General features: G+C 31.2%; 1 protein-coding gene across 2 annotated transcripts in view; it reads left to right on the forward strand.

Moving 5' to 3' along the window:
- The first annotated feature begins 16,092 nt into the window (after positions 1 to 16,092).
- Positions 16,093 to 24,638, forward strand: part of LOC125057777 — a 76,183-nt gene continuing 67,637 nt past the window's right edge. For both annotated transcript variants that reach the window (XM_047661658.1, XM_047661659.1), the window contains exon 1: positions 16,093 to 16,631. In XM_047661658.1, coding sequence (XP_047517614.1) covers positions 16,553 to 16,631 — 79 coding nt within the window. In that variant the 5' untranslated portion in view covers positions 16,093 to 16,552. The remainder of the gene's footprint in view (positions 16,632 to 24,638) is intronic.

Below are 24,638 nucleotides of genomic sequence, written 5' to 3' on the forward strand. Positions count from 1 at the left end.
TTAAAAAAAAAAAAAAACTCACACTTGTAATACATAAATAATAAAATAATTGTAACTTTAATTAATGCTTAATTTCATTTATAAATACATATTTGTTAATAAGTCAGTTAGGAAATACGCCGTTACTACTGACCTATGAAAACTGTCCTAAATTTTCCTTTTAAAGACACAGAGCATGTCTAGTATAATCCGAGAACGTCTCAACCCCTTAAATCACTAGCAGGATTAAATTATCCTAACAAAGGTACACTCGCGGCCATAAATAATAAGAGAGCGAGCGAGGCGCCGTCGATCCGAACAAAAAGTAACAAACATATCTCTTAAATAAAGAAAACATGGGCATATGTTAACATCTGTTGGTCGGCAGTCGCTTTTACGATTGATTCGAACCGCTTTGTACTCGTCTGTACATCTTGAACGTGCTCCATAGCCTACGAGATATGTAATTTAATTAATACTAAAACGAAAAACTTACAATTATTGGCTAATTCATAAGGAACACTATTTAAAATTTAAATGGAACATATTATCGGGCAGAATCGTAAAATTTGAAAAATATATTTCCGCTAGTTAATGTTCTAAATGCAAAATGAATGTTGCATTTCAGTTATGTCGGGCGATTCGATATTTGAACATTTTAGCCTATGTTTTTGACAATTGATTGATATTTGAAATTGGAAATATATTAAACACTAAACTAAAATACGTTATTTCTGAATGTAACTACATAACAGGCTTTAGGATAGGTAAGGGGTAAGTCCTGGAAAATGATCTAAGCCCATATCACTTTCGAATTTACTTGATATGTAATTTGACTTCTGTACCCTTAAAACCTTTTTGCCAAAAACCTTTTTATTTCATGAAATTTCTGCGATAGTCGTCAAGTATTTGTATCAACTTATATTATAACTTTGTAACTAACGCACCCTTCTTTACGTTCAAAAAAAAATATTTGTTTAAATATTATTGTTGTATTACATTAATACATCATAGTTTTCGTCCTAAAAGTGCTAAGATATGAAAAAAAAAAAGGGTGCATGTACTTATGTACGCGCGTAAGAAGTTATACTTCTTTGGCATTATTAAAAATAGTTTTTGATTGCATGCAAATAATTAATTACAATTAAATAATCAAAGACTGGAAAAGGAGTCATTAAAGTCAATAAAGTTCAGTTTACATTTGAAAAATTAATTAAATAAATATTTATTATTATTCTCTTACATTAAACAAATAAAACACTATTTATCTTTAAAACATTTTTATTTCATTATACTATTTATTTTTAAGTGACTCTAATGTCTTCATCAGAATTTCGGTTTGTAATTTTAAATTAATCATTACTTGGTTGTGCATCTACGAGGCTTCTCCAAAACTACTTGCTTTCTGCAACAAATAAGAGAATATTAATTTAAGCTCTGTCCATGCAAAACTTAAATTTTTTTATAATTCATATTATAAATTTTTTAACACATTTATATTAATATAATTATATAAATGTGTTAATAAAATAATTTGTAGCACATGCTACAGACCTGGATAGCAACTTTCTTTTATTCTATTTAGAGATAGAGATAATTTAAATATAATACCGGTGTCTTCCTTGTAGGTTTCTTTGGAGTTGTTTGGGGATTCTTGTTGTTCAGTTCGACATGATTTTCTTTAACCTTTCTTTAATCCTACAAAATAATGAAATTGTTAAGTTATGTTGTCACTGTTGTGCACACCTTTGTTTGGCTTTTTTAGTATTCAAGTTATGTCAAAACTGATTTATTACCTTGTCATTGTTGGCTTTTGGGATATCAATTGTTTCCAAAATGATTTTATTTGTAATATCCTGAAATATATAAATAACATCTATTAATTTAAGTATCATGGTGAGTGGTTCGCACTCAGGTATTAAGGTGTATTATACCCACTGTCCATTATAAGTGGGAATGGGCTCACTTCTGGCTGGACAGAGTTTCGGTACTACAAGTGCAACATGGATGTTTTGAGGTATTACAATATCTCTAACTACCTGTAGGGGAATAAAGTACTGTTGTGAGCATATGCCTATGCTTGAAAGGTTGAACCTTGAACATCACCATACATCATATTTATAATTAACATTCCTACCTCGACACCATCACAATCAAATTCATTGAAATCTACTTCAAACCGTTGCGGTATCATCTCTGCCATATCCATTGTGTCTCGAGAAGGTGATGGTGGCTTTGTTCCACCTCCAGTTTTAGATGTTTCACGGCGATAAGATGACAACTCTTTTTTTGTATTCAATTTAGTGCACTTCCACTGATTCATCAATTGTTTTTTGTCTCTTGTCCTTATATTTGCTAGATTAAATCTGAAAAATTACATGTTTTGATTAAATAATGTGGTCATTTTTTTGAGATGCAGGTACTTATTAAAATGTTTACTTCTCTGTTATATCGCTCCAAGCCTTCATTTTCTCCTTATTAGTATTCGTGCTTAAATCTTTGTTCTCAATTATTGATATATAGAATATTTCTAAAACGTTGCTGTAACAAACGCAATAAACATAAGCAATGAATAATGGTTCATGTTTCAGTTTTAATCAACAATAATACTCGATAATACCTACGGATAGTTAACCTCAATTGTATTGAAGCACTCAGGAAGGTTGGCACAGTTTTTTCACAAATATTTTATCATATTAATTAGTTTTGATTTAGATATTAAATTTAAATCACTTCTGATTATAATTCAGACGCACATATAAAATTCGCACTTGTATAATGAAAATAACTAGATACATAGATAATCTTTTATTTTAAACAATAATTCAAACTCCTATATTTGTTTAAAAGGTAAATGTCAATGTCAGATGTCAATTGTCATGGATATTCAAAATTCTTGTTAAGCTGCTAAGCTAAGAAATAGAATATGCGTGAAGTTAGCTTATATTCTATTTCTTTTGTAGATTGCGCACGCTATAATCACACTCCGAATTTTGTGTCATAGGTGCGCGCGCATCGTAAAATTTCACTCTCATCAAATTTTCATAACGCGCCTAAAGAAGTATAACTTCAAAAAAATCATTTACATTAAAGTAAATAAACACGATTATTTATAGATTTTTTTTATTTTATTATTTCTTCCTCTCATTCCAGTATTCATGTTTCGGTAGAATGCCCTCAATACACTTCTTGACTCTTACTTTGTGGTTGTAATAATAATTACATTACAACATTTCAAGGCAAAGTCTAGCCATAAAATTAGGCCAATTAGCAGTTAGACATGTTTATTAAATTACCTCCCTATCCAGTACCACCTTACAATCACAAGCATCTAATCAGAGGGTTGCGGTTTGAGCCCGCAACGAGCAATTCTATTGCTCAGATGCTAATTTAAAGACGCTAATATGCAAGTACATTGTCACGAGCTTCCAAAATGATAGTTGGGCTTATTCAAATGAGCTTTGTATATGGCATAATTAATTCTATTTTGTATTGTATTGGGTCACACCTTACCAGGTAAAATCTTTGTTGAATTATTGTGGTTTATAAGTATGTATGTTGTAATAACTCTTATTTTGTTTAATTTAATGTTTAAAGAAAAAACTTTTTAACCGGATTAAAGTTATGTATTATTATAAATTTACAATTATTTAACATAATTTTAAATCTAACCGACGTTTCGCGTGCTTTACAGCGTGCGTGGTCACGGTGACTGAAGACAAAAGGTGTTGGATGTCAAAAAGTATCACAGCTGTAGAGAAAGTTGCATTATCTGTTGTTTAACTTTTAACTTTAAATGTGTAAAGGTGATGTCAATAAAAGACAATATACTACGAATTAATATTTTAAAGAATGAGAATGGGGCATGAGACAAAGAATTAACTCAAACCAATGTCGTACTAAACCATTGTACATACTTCGTAGTCGACTCAAAAGTGTTTTGATGATTTGTTTAAATTCTTAGGCAAAAATATTAACATTTAAACAGTAAATTCTTTACTATAAGACCCATATGGAATAAACCAATAGTCATACAGACATGCATTGGGGTGTAAAATAAATATCTTCACGATTTTCCTCCGTATTGTTTTTGTAAACAACGACCGGGTACTGATCACAAACATACACAGTTTATTTGATAAGGTTGTCTAAGGTTAATATTTTAGAGGCTCGCCGATGCGCTCTCTTCGATCAGACTCTTATTATATTTCTTAAGCCATTTTTATCTCAAAAGGTGTTTCATTATGCTTATTAGCTTTATATTTGGTAGATGTAACCATAATACATACATATTATTTACTAGATTATTGTTAGGTGTAATTTTTTAATAATCTGTAGCAAAACCTAAATACATATTAGATAATGTTTAATGTGTTCGATATTTTGCTATAACCCAATAAAAAATTATCGCGGATATATATTTTGTAAGTGTAAGATATAAAAAAATCAGTGGCACTACAACCTTTTTTGGTCTGGGCCTCAGATTTCTGAATCTGTTTCATGATCATGTTTAAATCTAATAGGCAAGTAGGTGATCAGCCTCCAGTGCCTGACACAAGCCGTCGACTTTTAGGGTCTAAGACAGGTTTCCTCACGATGTTTTCCTTCACCGTTCGAGCTAATGTTAAATGCGCAAATAGAAAGAAAGTCCATTGGTACACAGCCGGGGATCGAACATACGACCTCAGGGATGAGAGTCGCACGCTGAAGCCACTAGGCCAACACTGCTGTACAACAAGTGTAAGATATCAAGCATAAATAAAAATACTCCATCCGGCTCATAAGATATTTTATCCAGTCTATAGTATTTATACATATTTTTCATATTTTATACAGTTCATTGCCTTAGCTAGAGAGATAAAATTATAATATTATGTTCTAACCAGGGGTGATACAATATTTTAGGTGTGACCCTCAGATATTTGTATCTGTTTCGTGATCACTTATTTTATCTACTAGGCATAGCTCTCTGTGCTTCACGCACGCCGTTGCCTTTTTAAGTCGGGATCATACTCCTCACGATGTCTTCCTTCGCTGTACGAGCGAGCATATCGACAGAAATTATTGCACAGTTACGGTTCGAACCTATGAAACTAGGAGACGAAAGTTGCACGCTGAAGCCACGTTCAAAGTCACTGACTGAACGTAGCCATTTCTGCTAAAACCCTCCATCTTTTAGTCGATACCAACTCCGGGCAAATAAATACAGATAACACAACTTTTTCTACAGCTGTGATACTTTTTGACATTCAACACCTTTTGTCTTCAGTCACAGTGACAACGCACGCTGTAAAGCACGCGAAACGTCGGTTAAATTTAAAATTATATATAATAATTGTAAATTGATAATAAAACATAACTTCAAATCCGTAGAAAAAGTGTTTTTCTATGTCTAAAAGTTATGTCAATAAAGACAATACTATCACTGACTGAAATTTGACATTTTAACTCGCGAAAATGCTGATTACGATCGTACAAGTAAATTGACATATAACCAAAGCTGATGTTATTTCCATATAATGTAAGACAATTATCTAGATCATTCTAAGTTCATAAAGACACAAATCAAATTGTCGTAAATTTTATAGTTCGTATTTAAGGTTTGTTTCCTTAAATGCGTCGTTAATTCGTTTTGTTTGACTTATTTTTGGACGTAACAGAGTTGTCCGTTTCGTAAGATCTGTGATTTTATTTCACGTATGTACGCTATAAAAGTCTACACGTGTTTCCCAATCAGTACAATTCTTGCTTGTACTGACGTAATAATGATTTAATTGGGATGGTTAATTTTAAAAAGTGTCGTCTATGGTATCTTTTGTTAACTCATTTATGCATCTTATAATTTGAACGTAAGTGTGAATATTGTCCTTTTTATATGATTTTCTTAGAGGAAAATTGCGTGCTTGCTACCTCACATTATATAGCCTGGAGGTTATAATGGTTCATGGGTCACGACATTGCGTGCTGTCCTCTACTGATTCCATTTGCACTCCAGTGCTTGGATGCGCCGGACGTGTGACGTGGTCATCTCGATGAATTTGTTATGATTATATATAATTTATATATATATATATAATTAAATACCCTTCCGATCGTCAAGAATATAACAGATACAGAACTCTCATTTATGCACGTCCTACAATAATAGCTATTTTTTTTTATTATTTAATTGATTAATGTTAATAATATCATATCTAAATCTGTACGCAGCCAAAGACGTTCTTTAATACTGTAATAGGTACGAATATACCTAATTCGTTGGTATTTTGTGCAAAAAACATTTCAACCAAGCGAAATTTATTTCGATCACAAAGCCATTCAATAAGACGAAAAAATATTAAACTTCTTATCGCATTACGACTTTCGCATCTGGAAGAGAGATGTATGTACTAATTAGAAGCTTTCGGATGCGAGCTGAATATACAAACAACCAGTGACACAATCTGTAAAACAAAAATAAAACTTGATTTCCGATGTATCTCTACTCTAGCTAGTTAGTCTCAAATATCTATATCTCTAATTTAATATGAGATATGAAAAGTATTTGTTTTCGAATACTTATTGTAGTCTATCTTCTCGAAGTGTTTGCCTAGTGGCTTAAGCGTGCAACTCAACCCTTTAGATCGTAGGTTCGAACCCCGGCTGAACCAATAAACTTTTATTTCCATGCACATTTAACACTCGCTCGTATGGTGAAGGAAGCATTAGACCTGAAAAGTCAACGGCCACAGAAAGCTGATCACCTACTTGCCTACCTAAACCGATGCAAAAATTTGAGGCGAATTTTTCACTACTCGGAACAGTTATTGTTTGGTATAACGTGGTAAAAAATATTATTAATATTATACAGTTTCCTTACCGACATTTTTTTCTTATTCTACTTAAACTAATAGATTTAGTAGAAAACATTCTATAAAGCGCTCAAAGAGAAATTCATATCATGTCTAAAATCTTACATCAAACTCTAATGAGAAAAATGCTTTAATTATACCGAAATATATTTCCTAACATTAATATTGAGACAGTTGTAACAGAAGACAAATTGTACAATTCCAAGTAAACGTGGAAACAAATTTCATTAACTATTTTCAGGGGGACTGAAATAGGACGGACATTTTTAGCCCCCTCTTTACAGATTCAGTTCCACTTATGTCTCGCATTTATAAAGATTTATTATGCATTTGTTTTAAATATATTGCGAAGTTCTTAACTTTTGTTTTAACTTAATAATTTTAAGGCACTTCGACCGACTGAATCTAGGATTATTTTTAAGCGACATCAAAACTAGAATCGGAAAATATTGGATGGACTTTTAGGCTTCCAATTTATTGGAAACTAAAAATAATATGGACCGTTTTTGAGATATGGGTATCCACGAAATACTGGAGGAGACACATATAAAAGAGGTACCTAGGTTAATAATAAGTTTACCTAAATTACTTCTATTAGAGGAGTTGTGCGAAATAAAAAGTTAGCTAAATAATTATACTTCAATTTAATAACGGAATAAATCATAGTATGAATGAATTAGAATATTTATAAGAAAAAACTATAAGCAGCAAAATAAAATTATTTTTTTAAAACAATTCTGTTTCATTTGAAGTGGAAACTCTTTTGTCATGACTGTTGGAGTACAAGTGCGTTTGTTGAGGATTGTAGGCTCCTGTTGGACATACAAACAGAGCTATCAGCCCTGCGATTCTGTAACTCACTTCACGAACTCACACAGCGGTTTTCGCATCGGCGGTCTGTCTCAAATCAGTCGTGAAGCAGTAATTTTATGATTTGGCATTCTGATAAACAATAAAGTACAAGCTCCCACCTTTTCAGAATGCCAAATCATAAAATGACTGCTTCACGACTGATTTGAGAGCGACCGCCGATGCGAAAACCGCTGTGTGAGTTGTGAAGTGAGTTACAGAATCGCAGGGCAGTTTAGCATATCAGCATCGCGCAATAGGTACAGCGCGGAAATGTTGCCAGCATCAGGGATACCTTTTATTATAAAATTTTATTAAATATTATATTTGTAATTAAAGTTTAAATATATTATATAACTGGTATTTATTAAAATTAACCCAGATACAATTAATAGATTCAATATCTGTTTTATAATTACAAACAAAAATCAATTAATTTTAATGTTATGACTCTAAACGGTAGAGAATTTATGACATTACTACTAAACGGCTTTTTGTCTTCAATTTTCCCTTTGCACTCAAAGTACATGACAAACATAAAACATTTAAAAGGACATGTTCATTTCACAGTTGCGCGCACAATTTAATTTAGCTTTTAATTTAAAGAGCAATAATTTTTAATTAAAACAAAGATTTCTAATGGACGCTACAAGTTATCTAAGAAAGTACGAACGCGACAGTTAATTTCTTGTGACATAAATAAAATTGGAACGAGGGGGGAGTGCCTTCCCGCCGGAAAAAATAACAAACATATCTCTCAAAGTAAGAAAACAAACAACGTATGTTAACATCTGTCGCGGCACGAGCCGTTACAGTCGTGTGATTAAGTGGTTATGTTTTATTTCATTGTTTTTATACTAGATGCCCTGGTTTCGTTTGGATGAGAATATTGACACGGTTTTATAGCAATACAAAGTATTCTATGTAGTGGTATTCCTGGTTCAGCTTGGAAAGGGTATCGAACTTGTGCTATTTGGGCAAAACAGTGAAATAATCATGATATTATGGTTTCCTTTTGAAAAGTGCAAAGTGAGAAGCTCATACGATTCAAGCTTTATATATCCTAAGTCGTATTGGATTTAAAAAAAGGGTGCGTGTACTTATGTACGCGCGTAAGAAGTTATACTTCTTTGGCATTATTAAAAATAGTTTTTGATTGCATGCAAATAATTAATTACAATTAAATAATCAAAGACTGGAAAAGGAGTCATTATAGTCAATAAAGTTCAGTTTACATTTGAAAAATTAAATAAATAAATATTTATTATTATTCTCTTACAATTATGTCCAATGCCGTAGCATCTTCCGTGGGCAACTTCATTCTGTTAATTTTGTGTAACGGTGCGCGCGCATCGTCAAATTTCACTCTCATCAATTTTTCATAAAGCGCTTAAAGAAGTATAACTTCAAAAATTATCAAAAGCCAGCAAAGTTCAGCAGAAAAAGCTGCTATTAAACTGTTTAAAAAGCTTGTTTGTTAAACGACAGATAACATTGGAATTGCATTTTATATATATATTATAATATATAATAAAGTTACAAGGCAGTGACACTAAATGATTCTCTTTAATTAATGACCCCTTATTGTCAAGAGCCTTTTGTTTTCGAAAGGGTCGACAATGGGTGGGACCTATACTCAATCCATTGTAATAGTATTAAGGTATTTTACAGTTATACCTTAATTTGCATTGTCATCCTATTTAAGACCCCAGTTAATAAACTTTAAGTATCTGTTAAGTGAGTAATTCTTGCTCATTTGGGAGTTTCTATAAACTTTTAACTCGTGTTTTTTTTATGATTGGACAATTCACACCAATCGAACTAGTCCCATGCTAAGCTGGTGAAGCCAGCACACAACACCAAATGCTCATCACATCGATGTTTGTCCCAGCCGGGGATTGAACCCGGGACCCATGGATTTGCAGTGAGGGGTACTAACCACTAGACCAATGAGTCGTCGTTAAGTCGACAAGTTTATTTTTTATAACTAAAAGTTGATCATACTTTATTTATGTTATTATATTTTACATATGTTTTAATTTATTTATTACATATGTTATAATTATTATATACTATCTTAAATATATAACGGTATAATTAAGATTAGACACGTATTTATTTGCCTGAATAGCTTTGGGATTTATAATACAATAAACAATTTTATATATTTACTTAAAACGTAATAATTACCAGTTCGAATTATACCTATGAAACACACAGAATATGTTATTCAGTGCGTTAAATTTAACACCATATTAGTAGAAATAAATATAATGCAAAATATCAAAAAGACAATTATGAACGCGACAGTCCCAAATACTCGAAATTCTATACGCCAGTGTTGATTGCAGTTAATTATAAATTCGTCTCCCTCGCATTGTCTTTGACTATTTTGGTCACGTCTTTGTTATTCTCTTATGTACCTTCACTCATTGTATTAAAGTACTTTTTCGTATGTACTTCAATAAAATACATTTCTTTTATCCACGATCTAAATCAAATCGAAATCAGTGCTTGAAGGAACACACTTTGACAGTATTACTTCCGCTAATAAATGCTTTGTCCACTCGTATCATTGAACAATGAACTTGAAATTGTTCGAGTTGTTTTTGAGTGACATTATATCAACAAAGCTTCGTTTTACTTCTTTACACTTCCTCTGGCCAATTCTGTCAATTAATTAATCCCTCAGTTAGAAAAGGCATCTAATTGTATCAGAATTCGTAAAACAGAAGGTATTTTTTTACAGTATGGCAAGTCAAAGGATATTTATTTAATAAACTTTAACAAAGCACTTTAAAATCGTAATTAATTTTCGTTAAAAGTTTCTGAAAATGGTTGTTGCTATAGGTACTTGGTACGCTATATTGCTTGCTTTTATAAATATATAAAAAATACTTATATTACCTCCTTCGGTTTTTCTTGATGTTGGTATCTCTGAGGTCGTAGGTTCGATCCCCAACTGTACACCAATGTACTTTCTGTGCGCATTTAACACTCGGTCGTACGGTGAAGGAAAACATCGTCAGGAAAGCGGAATATACGCTTTCACCTTTCGGGTCTAGGGCATTCCGCTTTCCTGACGATGTTTTCCTTCACCGTAGGCACAGCATGCTGTTCACTTGCCTATTAGATAAAAAACAAATGATCATAAAACAGATACAGAAATCTGAGGCCCAAACCTAAATTCAAAGCTCTCGGACGAATGAACGATGATCCTAATCCTTGGGATTGATTTGCTCCGGTTCAAACAATTTGTATGATTCAAAACTAAGCAATTAAAAAGAGTGGCGGAGAGTTTCTTGACAGTTCCTCTTGCCCGCTCTACGCCCTTCACCTGCGAACTGGTAGTAAATGTAAATTTAAAATTAATTTAACTTCTTTTCTGACGTTCATAAGTGTGTTTGTTTTGAATAAGGTTATTTTGAGTTTCAGTTTAAACGGTCATAGTGCCACTGGTTTATTTAAAATATTATACTTAAACAAATGGAAGCTACCAACAATTCCTTTTGTCAACTCCTTGTTTAGTTATCAAATTCTTGATTATAGGTAACTAGTAAGAACAAAAACTGCTTGGCCAATTGTAACATTATTAGATTTCATTAACATCTATAAAGAATATGGCTAATTTGCTTCTGAATACGGAAAAGGAACTTAATAAAACCAAAGGGTTGGTGAACACTCTATCGGCAACAATTCCTTATTTAGATTCAATTTCATTTATTAATTTTCTAGCACTTTTTAACAACCCGAAAACATTAAAGGAAGCGAACACAATACGCTTACAAAATAAGCCAATGCTAATGTACTTGAGTTTGAAACCTTGACATACATATGACTCGGTCTATTTCATGTATAATGTTAAGACAATATTTTATAGTAGGTAATCGAACCTAGGAACAGATTATATATTATCAGCAAAACATGAGTACTGATCATAACGTCATGTTGTCGCGTTGTTATCTGTGTAAAGCGGGCCATAGACAACTAGCGGCTCAGGAACTGCTCGAGCAGTCCGTGTATTGCGAATATTAATTTAGTATGGATTTTTTAAAGACTTTTTCAACACTAGACATATTTAATTCCCCTCGCTACTCTTTCAAACAAGATATCCTTAAAACACTATCAGACATTTAATGTCACTAATTCAAGCCGATTTTAACACACAGGCTTTAGTTACACACATAAATACACACCCACACCCTACACACATTCTCTCTAGAAGGTTTACAGACTTAACGTTTCGATTCAAAAATTACAAATATGTAAATAAAATACCATAATATTTAACAAAATAAATTATTTTTGTTTCCATCAAATATAAAAAACCAATGAGCCCATTGGTTTAAATATTAGTATCCTCTTCGAAAATAAACCCATGGCGATTTAACGAACGTCTGCTTTTCATCGCTGCCTTAATTGGCGATCCGAGAGCTACTTTTGTCAATTTAATTAGCCGACTGTCAACTGTCGTCGTACGACTAGGTAAACTTTGAGTCATGAAATTATTAATTGCGACTCATAAGTATATGAAGTTTTTGGTAAGCGGTCTCTATATAGGTTGATAAAAATTAACCACATTTACAGTAATACTCCTTTTTATCAAAACTACCATTGAATGAGAGAGTATGACTGTTGATTTATCATCAGCCATTCTTTTAGGTCTTTGGACGTAGGCCTTTTGGCTCCATTTGCAGCCTGTATGCTTTGTGAAGTCGTCGGTACATGTCGCCGGTGGGCATCCAGGCGGTCTTTTGTTCTGCCCAGGACTCTATTTTGAGCGAGATCCTTCGGGTCCACCGGGTCTTGCTCATGCGTTGTCTATGGCCCGCCCATCATCTCTATGGGAGATGCCCAGCATTGCTGCTTATATACAAATGTTAAGCTCTTGGTTGATTGTGCGAGTCATAGTTTCGGCTCCGTATATAAAGACAGGAAGCATGCATTTGGTCTTGCCGATTCGTCGCTCACGCGTGCGGTATGCATCTATCCACTTCAGCCTAAGCGCTTATCTACGGTCTACAGGTTCTAGATGGCATTAGACCCACTCATGGTTCGTTATTGCTTTAGACCGACTTTCTCTGACTCCGTGCCGCGTTCTTGGATCAAAGTTACCATGTCCTCTATGTTATTGGCTAATTCAGCAGGGCAGGGCTTTCAATTACGAATTATTTGAATTGAATGAATTTCAAGGACTTTAATCAAACATTGCCATTGTTTTATCTTTTGTTTTCCAATCTACCTCACTCACCCCAAATCTATACCGCAAACGAAATATTCGTTTAATAGTGGCAACGTAACAAATATACGAGCATAGACAGTTAGTTGAAAGGGAATTGGAAAATAAAGGCTACAAAAATTGTGGTTTAATTTTGTTCTTATTTAAAACAAACTTTAAAATCACAATCCTTACAGAATCAAGACACATACTATAAATTCAATTAAAAAGTAAAATTATTAAATTACATTTCGTAGCTGCGTTATAAATTGTTTTCATTCATCGAAGTTATTTTAATTATTTAATCAGAATATTGTGCGTTCAAATTCATTGAATTGAAATAACAATTTGAAATATTATGTAATTAAACATTGAACAATCAAATCAAATGGAACCGAATTACAATTTTTTTCTACTTATGAGTAATTTCATAAGTTAAATTTTTGTGCATCGATGATTCGCAATGGCTTAACAAAATATGATCCCATCAGTCGCTTAAACTGTCATAAATTTAATCAAACTACGCAAAATAAATCAGCATCAATATGAAATTCATTGGTTTATTGCTTTTTTATAACTTCGAAGTAAAATTTATATATTTCCACTGATGCGATTTCTCACACACATACTACGTAGACTCAAGGGCCTTGTGGCGGTTTATAATTTATAAATACGAGTAGTAAGGTAATCAGCCAATTTGACATGTCGTCGATTTTTGTGTTGAGACTGATATTTTCCTGAAAGAAAGACCTAATAGTATTCAGCCTAGCTTCAAACGATAGACCTAAAGATTGAGAGTCACGCTTAGCTGCAAGTACTGCACCTAATAATATTACCAAGAGGTAAAAAATAAGTTTGTTGGGCGTAATAACAAAATCTAGAACTTCACTAGTACAAAACATTTTAGTTATTCAACCCGAATGAAGTCACGATATATAATAATAATAATAATAAAAGCCCTTTATTCACTGACCTTTAAATTTACATGCTACTCTTATTTAACAGTAGTATCTTAAATCTAATTTACATAGCGAAAATAATAATTTATTAGCAACCACTTTGGTCAGGTTGTCTGTCGAAATAGGCCTCCCCCAATTGTTTCTACGTCTCCCAATCCTTGGCAGACCTTCTCCATCCTTTTGGTAGATCGTCCTCCCTCAGAAGTCACGATATATAGTTTTGTCTAAATAAAGCTCACCTCTTTATGTTAAGAGTAACAATGTAACAGGATCACTGCAGTTAATTATAATAAGCTTTCAGATTACCCGACAGAATTTACATTTTCCTTGTTCAATGATTTAAGCCTAAATCAATATAACTTAGTCGGCCCTTGTCTTTAAATTAATATTTATATCTCATTAGAAACATGAAATGCCTAAGTAATGCTTATTAATTAGAATAATATTGATAGTCATTCAGTTAATATTTCACCTCGTTTGAACCAATCAAAATTAAAATATAATTTTCTTCACGTAGGTAAAAAAAATATTGCTTCTAAATTTACTTATATTGCTAGTTCTTAAATCAGCAAATAACGGACTAGAAGAACTGGCAAAAATCTGTCACTCTTGTAATTGGATAGCGTTTTTTTTAAATGTTTGTATGCACCTGTAACCATTACATCATGCTCTTTGTGCGTTGCTGTTTTGTTATTTTAACTGTTAAATAATTAGTAATACGTCAAGGTACTGTATATCAAGCGCCATCACGCCATGTGTACGAATGTATCTTTCAAAAATTTCGTACGTAGTCCTAAACATAAACAGGAGGGAGAATAGTAAATGTTAAAATTTACTTAAATATATAGAACCGCAAAAGTCAGAAACAAAAACACATCAAAAGACAAAATAAAAGAATAAAGAAACAATAGTTGTCAATTGATTCGCATCACAAAGCGAGCCTAATTCTAGCTGATATCATCAGAGAAAATAAATCATCTTTTTGTTCGGCTGATAGACGACAAAAATTATTTTCAATGGGAAGAAAAATGGGGCCGCCTAATGAGCCTGCGATAATTATAGAGCAAAATAAAGGAACAATGTTAAGCTCGTTCTACGATACTATATTTCTATTTATTTAATGAATATGAAAGTTTTCTAATTATGTATAATTGAAAATTTCGTATATACACATTTATAATAAACATTCAAATTAAAATAATTTCTTCATATGTACACCTATGAACGTCAAAATATAAATAAATATTAAATGTTTCTAATTTTACATTTACTGCCATTCTCAAATCAAGGGCGTAGAACGGAAGAGAAGAACTGGCAATAAACTTCAATCACACAATTCACACAATGTTTGTAAAGAGGTTGTTTCGTAGGTATATATAAATATAGAAATATGCTACGAATATTGTAGCAAAATATTCAGGACAGCCACATCATGAAATGTGTTAAAAATTTATGTAAAAAATAAAACAAAGACAACTTCTTATGATTTAAAATATCTATCAAATCACTGAACTAAATTGACTACGTAATTAGTTAAAAACTAAATGAAAGAAATGTTGACAGTTTTTAGGTCAATACCATAAATTTAATTAAAGCACCGTCGGAGTATCGTTACCTAAGCTTTTCCATTTTACCTTTAGACTGAATATAACATATTTTATTAATATCAGTTAACGTAATAAACTAACACTTGACCCATATATTATGTGTTATTATGTTACGTGCGGTTCTCAACGCTAAGGCTGAATCCTGGATAAAATTACGCTGATTTTGCCCAATATTTTTTTTAACTGTCAGGCATATTTTGATTTAAAAAACTTCTTCATGATTAGCAATGTAAATAAATGATTTTTATTAATATTTTATAGTAAAAAAGGTTAGAAAAACACAGTAATTAAAATATAGCATATAAGATATTATAAAAATCTTATTTTATAAATTTATTATAATGTATATGTTTTGTTGATGGCTGAAAGCAAGCGCGTTTCTTTTATACTTTCATGAATAAAAATAATGATATCAATTAAAATAACCAAGTCACGTAGTAATGTATGCTGACCAAATGTATTTCTTGCAGCTTAATATACATTTTAATTGCTTCTTCACAAGATTTTCACAGTAGGTTTTAGTGGACCACAGTCGAATGCGAAAATTCCTTCCATCCTTTTCCATCGGTCGGGAAATTGTCGTCCATCCCTCTCGTTTACCCCGGTTTGCTGCCAAAGGAATGATCCCTTATGTAAGTCAGTGCGATCCAAGCTTCCCAGGCGATCGGACGTACAGCGTTTCACAAAAATACAAACATAATTTGAACTCGTAACGATTCGTGGAAAGGATGAAAGTGACAAGTGTTTTGTTTAAAAATATAACGGAAATAAAGTGAATGAACAGTTGAAAAGCGTTTATGAGATTTATCACTTAAACAATTTTAAGTTTATTCTTAGTATGTTTACTATAATCCTTACACGCGGTCGCGATAAACTACAAACGATATATGTGATGGCCGTTTAAAAATAGATAATAAATGACATGTCAACTTTTTTTCTGACATTTGTCTATTTTAATGCAGGGATTAGTGACATTCGGTGGAATAAGTTGTGACACGGCTCGGAACTAATTAAGGAATATTAAATAGTGACGATGAAAAGGAAAAGGGTGTGAAAATAAATAATAGTGTTGTTAATTAGTTGTTTTTAATGATGGCTGATTTAAAGAAAATTAAGTGGCATTCGTATTTTTTGAATGCGATGATGCTGTGCGTCACTATGATTTATGGTAAGTGAAGTTTCTCCTAATAATAGTTGATTCCGACAACACGTTTTATTAACTGTAGCGAGAAACAAGAAACGTTAAGAATATAAAGACTCGGTGATACGATTACTATATATACTAAGACATAATTAAAATACGGTTCGTAATAGAAAAAAATGTTTCATTAATTTACAAACTAATAAAAAAAATTAATGATTTTAATTGGTAGAAGCTACTGCAGCTGCCGGGGCAATTTTATTACGTGTATTCATTGCGTTTTAAACTACTTTCATTCTTTTTTGTAATAAACAGTTTTATAAATATCACGGGATATTAAACAGCTTTATGTAATGATTCGATGAATTTAATTGCAGCGAAAAATTGGTTCGGCAAAAACGGCAAATTACGGCTCGAAAAACATCTTTATAACAACTTTCAGAGTCAAATAAATATTATGCACTCAATAACTACAAGTAACTGCTTTTAAAGAGATAATCTAAACGTTGTCTGTTCGGTTATTATAGTAAATTATTTATTTAAAAAATATATAATATACATGGAAACCGACCCGGTAAAAAATAAAATCAAAAAATATCTGAGAATAACAATGAATTAGCTACAAATATATTTTTGGTCTTCAAAGATTAATTCATGAACTTTTAATCTTTCGTTACCCTCGGTATATAAACCCTAAAAAATATTCAATTTTGTAACGAAATACATATTCCAAGCCATCTTTTCAGTATTCAAACCACCATATATTTTTTTAATTGCCTAGAACAGATTGCTGGAAACTTATAATCTGTTGCCCTCCTAATTGTTTTATTAATTATATTAATTTTGTCATTAAATAAAGTACTAAATAAACATAGATTGTATTTTACATACCTAACTGTAATATTTGATCCAATTTCAACCAGTTGCAATTTCTCGAACCAACGCTACGTGTTCTTTTATCCATTCAGTGCTCTACATCTCAATTCGTGCTTCTATTCAATCTGCAATGAGTCTTTGAAAAAGATCGTAATAAACGTTTATGAATTCTTAGGTTTTTAAATTAAAAACGTAGTGATGGTAGATTTTAGTACCAATGTTTTTGTAGAAACTCTTCAATGCTATATTAAATTAGATAATAATACTTGTACAATAAGTTTGTTGTAATGAAAGACATGTCTTTAGAGACAAAAGTTACTTAAACCTTGATGGTTTTATTAATCATTATAGAAGTCCAACTAATAGGGCTGTGAATGAAACAATTATTATCGGACTTCGAAGTCAAGATGTTAGGGTTATATACTTTACATGCGTTAGCACAAGTTATTAGGCTTTGAAATTTCGCGGTTGTATTTTAAATATATAGTACGAAATACCCTCAAATAAAAAAAACTAGTAGAGGGTATTTTCTTCATGTTTGCGTAGGGCTCATTACGGACAAAAAAATGGTGCACAGCCGTGATTCGAACGCACGACCTCAAGGATGAGGCAAGCCTAAGCCACTGACACTGCTTATCAATAGAAAGATACATATTAAAAGCCAAATCAGCTAAGAACTTATGATATGATTATAAAATAGCCGATAAAGTCCAACTCCAGTGAATTACTTTTCTATTTAAGTTAACCACTTAACTTTTATCTTAAGGCTTACTATTAAATTTAATAATCGAGCTTATAAAGCAGATTAGCGAGGTGAAAATTTTGTCTACGAATTTTTGTGCAAGCTCGCAAAAGCTGATGGCTACTTTTCCAAATATATAGGATCACCGAATTTCATAGTTTTTTGCTGAAAATTTACAAGAATAAAAGTCTAAATTTTACATGTATTTTTGTAATTATAAATATATTATACTTTCCATGCATAGAGTTTGTTACAAATGTTCGTCATTCAACTGTTTTCAATAGACATTTTCTTAGTTACCTTCCTGAAAATAAAAATCGTATTTATCTAATCGTAATATTGCATTTGCAAAAAACATAATATTACAGATACGTAAGTAAAGTTTAGGAACCCAATCATGACTGTTTATTTAAAATGTAATATAATTATATAGGTAGGTAGGTATAATTCACAGTTTTAATTAATTACAGTATAAACACACACGCTTTAGCCACACACACACTTTACACGCACTCTGTCTGTAATATTATTGTTTAGTCTATAAACATTTGAATTGGCGTTCTGAATTAAAAATTAAAATTCTTGTATTACGTTTAGTAAGCTGTAATGATTTGTAAAAAAAAATATGAAAAATTAGGCTTTGATTATATTTATATATGCCGTAACTCGTAAAAATAATAAGAGCATGAGACCTCTAGATGTTGCCTTGATCCAAGAAGCTACTTAAGTTTGAGTGCTCGCCATATCCACGTTCAACTAGTCGTACTTATAAAGTTAAAATCTTAAACCGCTAGCTTATGCTAGTAGAAAAGTCTACAAGAAGTTTTCTCAAAAATATCCAAACTAAATTTATTAATATTGATTCATCATAATAGGAACATACATTTGTTCCTTGAATCTGACGAACAAAACGTTCTCTAACACTCAGAGTCATTCATTAATTATAACGATTCAAATCTCTTAATACTGAGTTAAATAAGGAGCTAAAAGGTCTTTTACTGCTTGAATAATCGTTCATTAATTTCGCAGCTGAGTTGCACCTCCTTTAAATTATTTGTTAATTTACCAAAAGGTATAATAGGAGGACTTTTAAACTAAATTTTTGTATAATTTTACCCCAGATGAGTTCATTGATTTGGGTAAGAGGGTTGAACATTTATTAACTATCTAGTCTCATCTGATTCTGTATCGCCCTTATTTAAGAAATTTAATCTATTCCGAGTTTATTTTTTTTTTTGTTCCTATTTTAGTTTTTGTCTAAATAACTATATGTATTATGTATTTTTGCAATTCTAGCTTACCTTATCTAACTTAATTTTTTTTAACAGTGGTTGCCTGGAAGAGATCGCTCTAAGCGACAAGGCTGCCAGTTGCCCTACTTTTTATTTAATTATGTCAATTGTATTATGTTTGTTAAACGAAGTTTTAATAAATAAATTATGCGTGCTACAAGCGGTACGTTACAATGGTGTGCCCAATGAAACCATTTTGGCTTATAACTTGAAATTTTATATAGCTGTTAAATTGTGTAAGTACAGCAAATAATTAAATTTACTTCATTTCAGAATAAATGTCAGATAAAATAAATTCAATACGAAATCTAATGGAACAATTTAGAAATTTATTGAGATTCTCGATAATATAAAAACGTGTTACTCGTGAACAAGTGCTAATATTTGTGAAAACTATAATAATGTCTCATTATTTCATTTTAAAGTTATATAACAATAAATAATTTTTAATAGATGTATGAGACAAACTTAAAAGGCTACGCACGTTCGAGCCTTTTGGTATTGTAAGATTATCCCTTTGGCCGTTTGATTTTGACAGAATAGGTTTATATGTATCAAAGCTGCTGTAGTGCGTATAAGCTTTCATTGTAGACCTTTAGATTTTCTATGTGCAATATTAACACCTCTCTTTTTTTTTATACATGTGTCTTCACTAAGACATCATGGAATATTACGATCTAGCCTAACTTAAGACTAATAAGTAATTTAAGTCTAACCTAATATATTACAAAGGATATTTAACATAAGAAAGTGTCCAATAACACTACTGTCTACTATTTTATTTAAAGTGTCCAATAACACTACTGTTTTATATTAACACCTCTCGTTCGGTAAAGGTTACAGAGGGAGGTAAGAAAACTCTTATTTTTTGGATGGATGGATTATATTTTGAGGCTAACTAATTTTTAAAATTGTGGTGTAACTTAGACTTAACTCCAGCCCTATTAACAGGTTTCATAGTGAAATTAAAAAATGTAATCGATTAATAATATATATTATTTATACCTTTGAGAAAACTCAATGTTGTCTTATTTAAAAAGAATTGTGGCATCTGTTTCATTTATCTAAGAGATTTTAGCTATTATGTTGGTACTTACTAGTTTACATTTCCTATTTCGATCTAACAGCCGAGCCTCAAATTATATATCAGATTTTAATGAAGCAAAGATTAAATTATGCTTTAAGTTAGGATTAATTTAATCAATCAAATTAAGTTAAGACTATTTAGTGGAATTCATAAATGTGCTGGGTTGAGATTTTTAAAAATTATTTTTCATGAAGTATTTTCAAATGTAGATTCATACATTTTTACTGACATTGATTTTAAATCAAAAGTTGCCTATCGGTTGGGGAAAGCTGCGAGATTTATTTTAGAGATTATAAAGGTATTTTCAGTAGGTACATACGGACCGAAATTTTTCAAATACGGAATCTTTACTCCTTTGTTAGATAGAATATTAAATCTTTTTATATATATATAAAAAGAAAATGGTGTTAGTTTGAGGCTCTTTCACGCTTAAACCACTGATCGTATCGACATGAAACTACCACCATTCGATCCTAGATGGGTTATGGCTATTTATTTTTTTAATTCCAACGTTCCTTCATTTTTTTATTTCTGTTTTACTTTTATGAAATTTTTTCCCGCTAATAAAAACAAAAGAGGCTTCCTAGAACCGCAAAACGTCAACATCTGTTAAAAACTCGATTTTCGAAATATTTCAATTTTCTTAGCGGGAAGTTAAAAAGAAGAATAATAAAAAAAAAAAAGAAAAAAATGAAACATAAAATTTATTTTAATTCGTCCAGCAAAGCGGGCGCGAAACGGCTAGTATATTATAAGATATTTCCTCTGTGGTAATCAATTCGATTGAACAATCCCACTATAATATTAATGTTTAAAATTACAAAACTTATAACATCCTTTCCTACACTAATTTAACTTAAAGTTAATTGATATTAGCCTTCACCGGACACAGAAAATAATTAAGTGCCCCAATTCCTTAAGTCTTAATGAGAAAAGAGACAAAGTGCATTTAGGAAATTCATTCCCGACTTCGCTTTGAGACCGCGACTGGTTTGAACTTTCATAATTATCAGCATCTGGTAAATTCGGGAACAAATGAGTATTTTGTGTGGTATAAATCTCTTCTTAATAATACTTAAGAATAACTCTGACTCTCAGGAAAAAGATATTATGAGAAGTTGCAATATAAGGTATATTATACCGTCGATAAGACAGAGTTACCAGTATTTTATGTAAATAATTCAAGTGCCGTAATTATAATCGAACATTTTGATATTATACTCATGTACTTAATAAATAATTATAAACTGGATGAAAAAAAAATCATATGTCCAATTCATACGTGGTAGAAGTGAAACCTTCAAAAACAAAGTTTTTATAATTCAAATATGTAAATTAGACTTTTTCTCTATCTAAATGTAGGATATTTTCTTCAAAAAAAAATATTTTAATGTTAAATTTTTATTTATAACTTTAATATCAATCTTTAATTTGGTAAAAACTAAAATAATAAAAGTTTGAAATAAATTCACAAGATCCAACGTGGGAGAAAATGAGATAGGAAGCATTATACAGTGTATAAACTTTTAATTAAGTGTTGTACGAAGTTTTCACTTCAAAGAGTTTCTATAACTAATGATTTGTAAATAAAATTGATAAATAATCTAACTTTATAATTAAACTACTTACTTGACTTACTTATTTAATTTTCATCAAATCTGTTTTTTTTATTTCAGAAAATGTTCAAATACACACTAATTTAAATTTTATACACTGTATAATGCCTCCTATCTCACTCTCTCTCACGCCAAATCCTATTAATTTATGTGTCTCTCTCTTTTTACTGTTGCTTTTTCCGTTGCATCCGGTTTGAAATCACAACGATTCTAAAGAAGTTTCACTTCAATTATTACGTGTTCAACGATTTCCAAACTGTTTGAGAACATATACGTATCTTTACTGATGTTATCAGATTCAACTTGTTCTGCGAGAGAAACATATAAATAAATTATTTTCTTTTCAAAACCAGTGTTTGAAAGAGTCCCTTCCAATATCGCAGGATCTCATCGTCAATATATTGTAACATTTATTTACTTTTTTAAATTTAATAAGAATTTAACTTTAAGTAATAAAAAATAATATAACACAGGTAACTTACAGAAGTTAAATTCTTATTATCTATAATTCTTCCCCTATTTTTTTATTATAAATGATATACATACAGATGTATATCATTTATAATAAAAAAATAGGGGTTGATCGTAGAAGGGTGAAAGTTAGGGGTTGTATTTTTTAAGGTTGTATCATAAAAAAAGAAAAAAGTAAAAAAATATCTAAAAATAAAAAAAAATATTTAGGGGTGGACTACCCTTAACATTTACGGGGATGAAAAATAGATGTTGTCCGATTCTCAGACATACCCAATATGCACACAAAATTTCATGAGAATCAGTCGAGCCGTTTCGGAGGAGTTTAACCACAAACACCGCGACACGAGAATTTCATATATTAGATACAGATTTACTGAATATATTTGCATTATTTCGGCATATTAACAAACCCCGAGTAGGTTTACTTTAAGATAAAACTACACCTAAACTCTTTTGTTTCTTATATTAGGCTATATTTTTAAACATAGTCCAACTTTACTGTGTTGATAAATCATAAAGACTAAATTTAGACTTGTAGATAAATGTTGTTTTATAATAGTATCAATCGCTTATACTGGGAATAAATAAGGCGCAACTGCGTTTCTCTGTGAATACAAAAGAAACAACATTTAAAGCCTATATTGAAAATTAAAATATCTTACATATATTAATGTCAAGTGACATAAATTAAACATCGTCGATCAGACGGCAAAGACAACATTACAAAAGAGTTTATATAAAATACAATATAGACAAGAGTTTGTATAGGAAAATATATTACGTTTAACAAATATAGCGACTAAAGAATCGCTATGATCCAAATCAATCGCTTTAATAGCTTTCATTCAACCTACATACTCCATAAGCAAAAGCAATGAGCAATCAACGGAGATCAAAAAGATAAAGATAAACACAATCGACCTCAATTGGTTGTTGATGAGGAAGCGAATATGATATGAAGGGTTTGCTAATGGACTCTCCAAGATTATTAAGAGCAGTTGCCAAGTAAAAGATACTATTGCTAATGTACCTGTGATTTACTATAAATCGACAATCTTTTATGTAAAAAAATTGGCCTACCTATGATTGTTTTATAATCATTTAATTATATTTACTCTTTGACCTTGATACCGATGCGAAATAATATTATAGTAGCAATATGATTAAATATCTAATAGATTGAAAAAGTGACTGTAATACTTTAAACGGAAATAGACATAAATCTTGAAATATTTGTATGTTAGTATGTTTGTAACGTATTGGCTCAAAAATTACTGGACTGATTTTAAAAATTCTTTCAACATTTTAATGGTACATTATCACTGATTACTATAGGCAATTATTTTTTTATTAATTACAAGAAAACAATAAGGATATATATTCTAAACCTCAGTGAAATGTTTTTAAAAATTACCCGTTGATGTCATTTATTCTTTTATCATTTTGTTTTCATGAAATATCGTACACAGAGGGAGCCAGCAATAGGTACACTATTGCTAAATATATTATTATTTAGGTATAGATGTTTAAAAAATAAATGTCCACCCGTTTTTGTATTTAATATAAAATACACGTAAAAATCAATAGTTATATTAGGCTCAGGACATCCAGTATTTCCCCAACTTTGTGATCTCTGCAACACTATTACAGTTTCCAGTTCGACACTACTTCCCGCAACTAATTAGAAAGCCAAGAGACTTCATTACAAACTTTATTTATTTCATCCCAAGATAGTGCTTTTACTGGATTTTTCTCACAAACGATCTTCGAAATTCCGTGCAGTTTCTAAAGACCTAATCTGCAGGCAATTACGAAACTTACGCCGAGCTTCAAAGGCAGTGTCTCCGAAATGAATTCCCTACATGCATTTTGTCTTCACTCATTACAACTTCGTTAATAACTTGAATTTGGTTGAATTTTTGAACTTGGGGACAAATTTTCATGGTT

Source organism: Pieris napi, chromosome 17 (genome assembly GCF_905475465.1).
Source record: "Pieris napi chromosome 17, ilPieNapi1.2, whole genome shotgun sequence".
In the NCBI taxonomy this organism is placed as follows: domain Eukaryota; kingdom Metazoa; phylum Arthropoda; class Insecta; order Lepidoptera; family Pieridae; genus Pieris; species Pieris napi.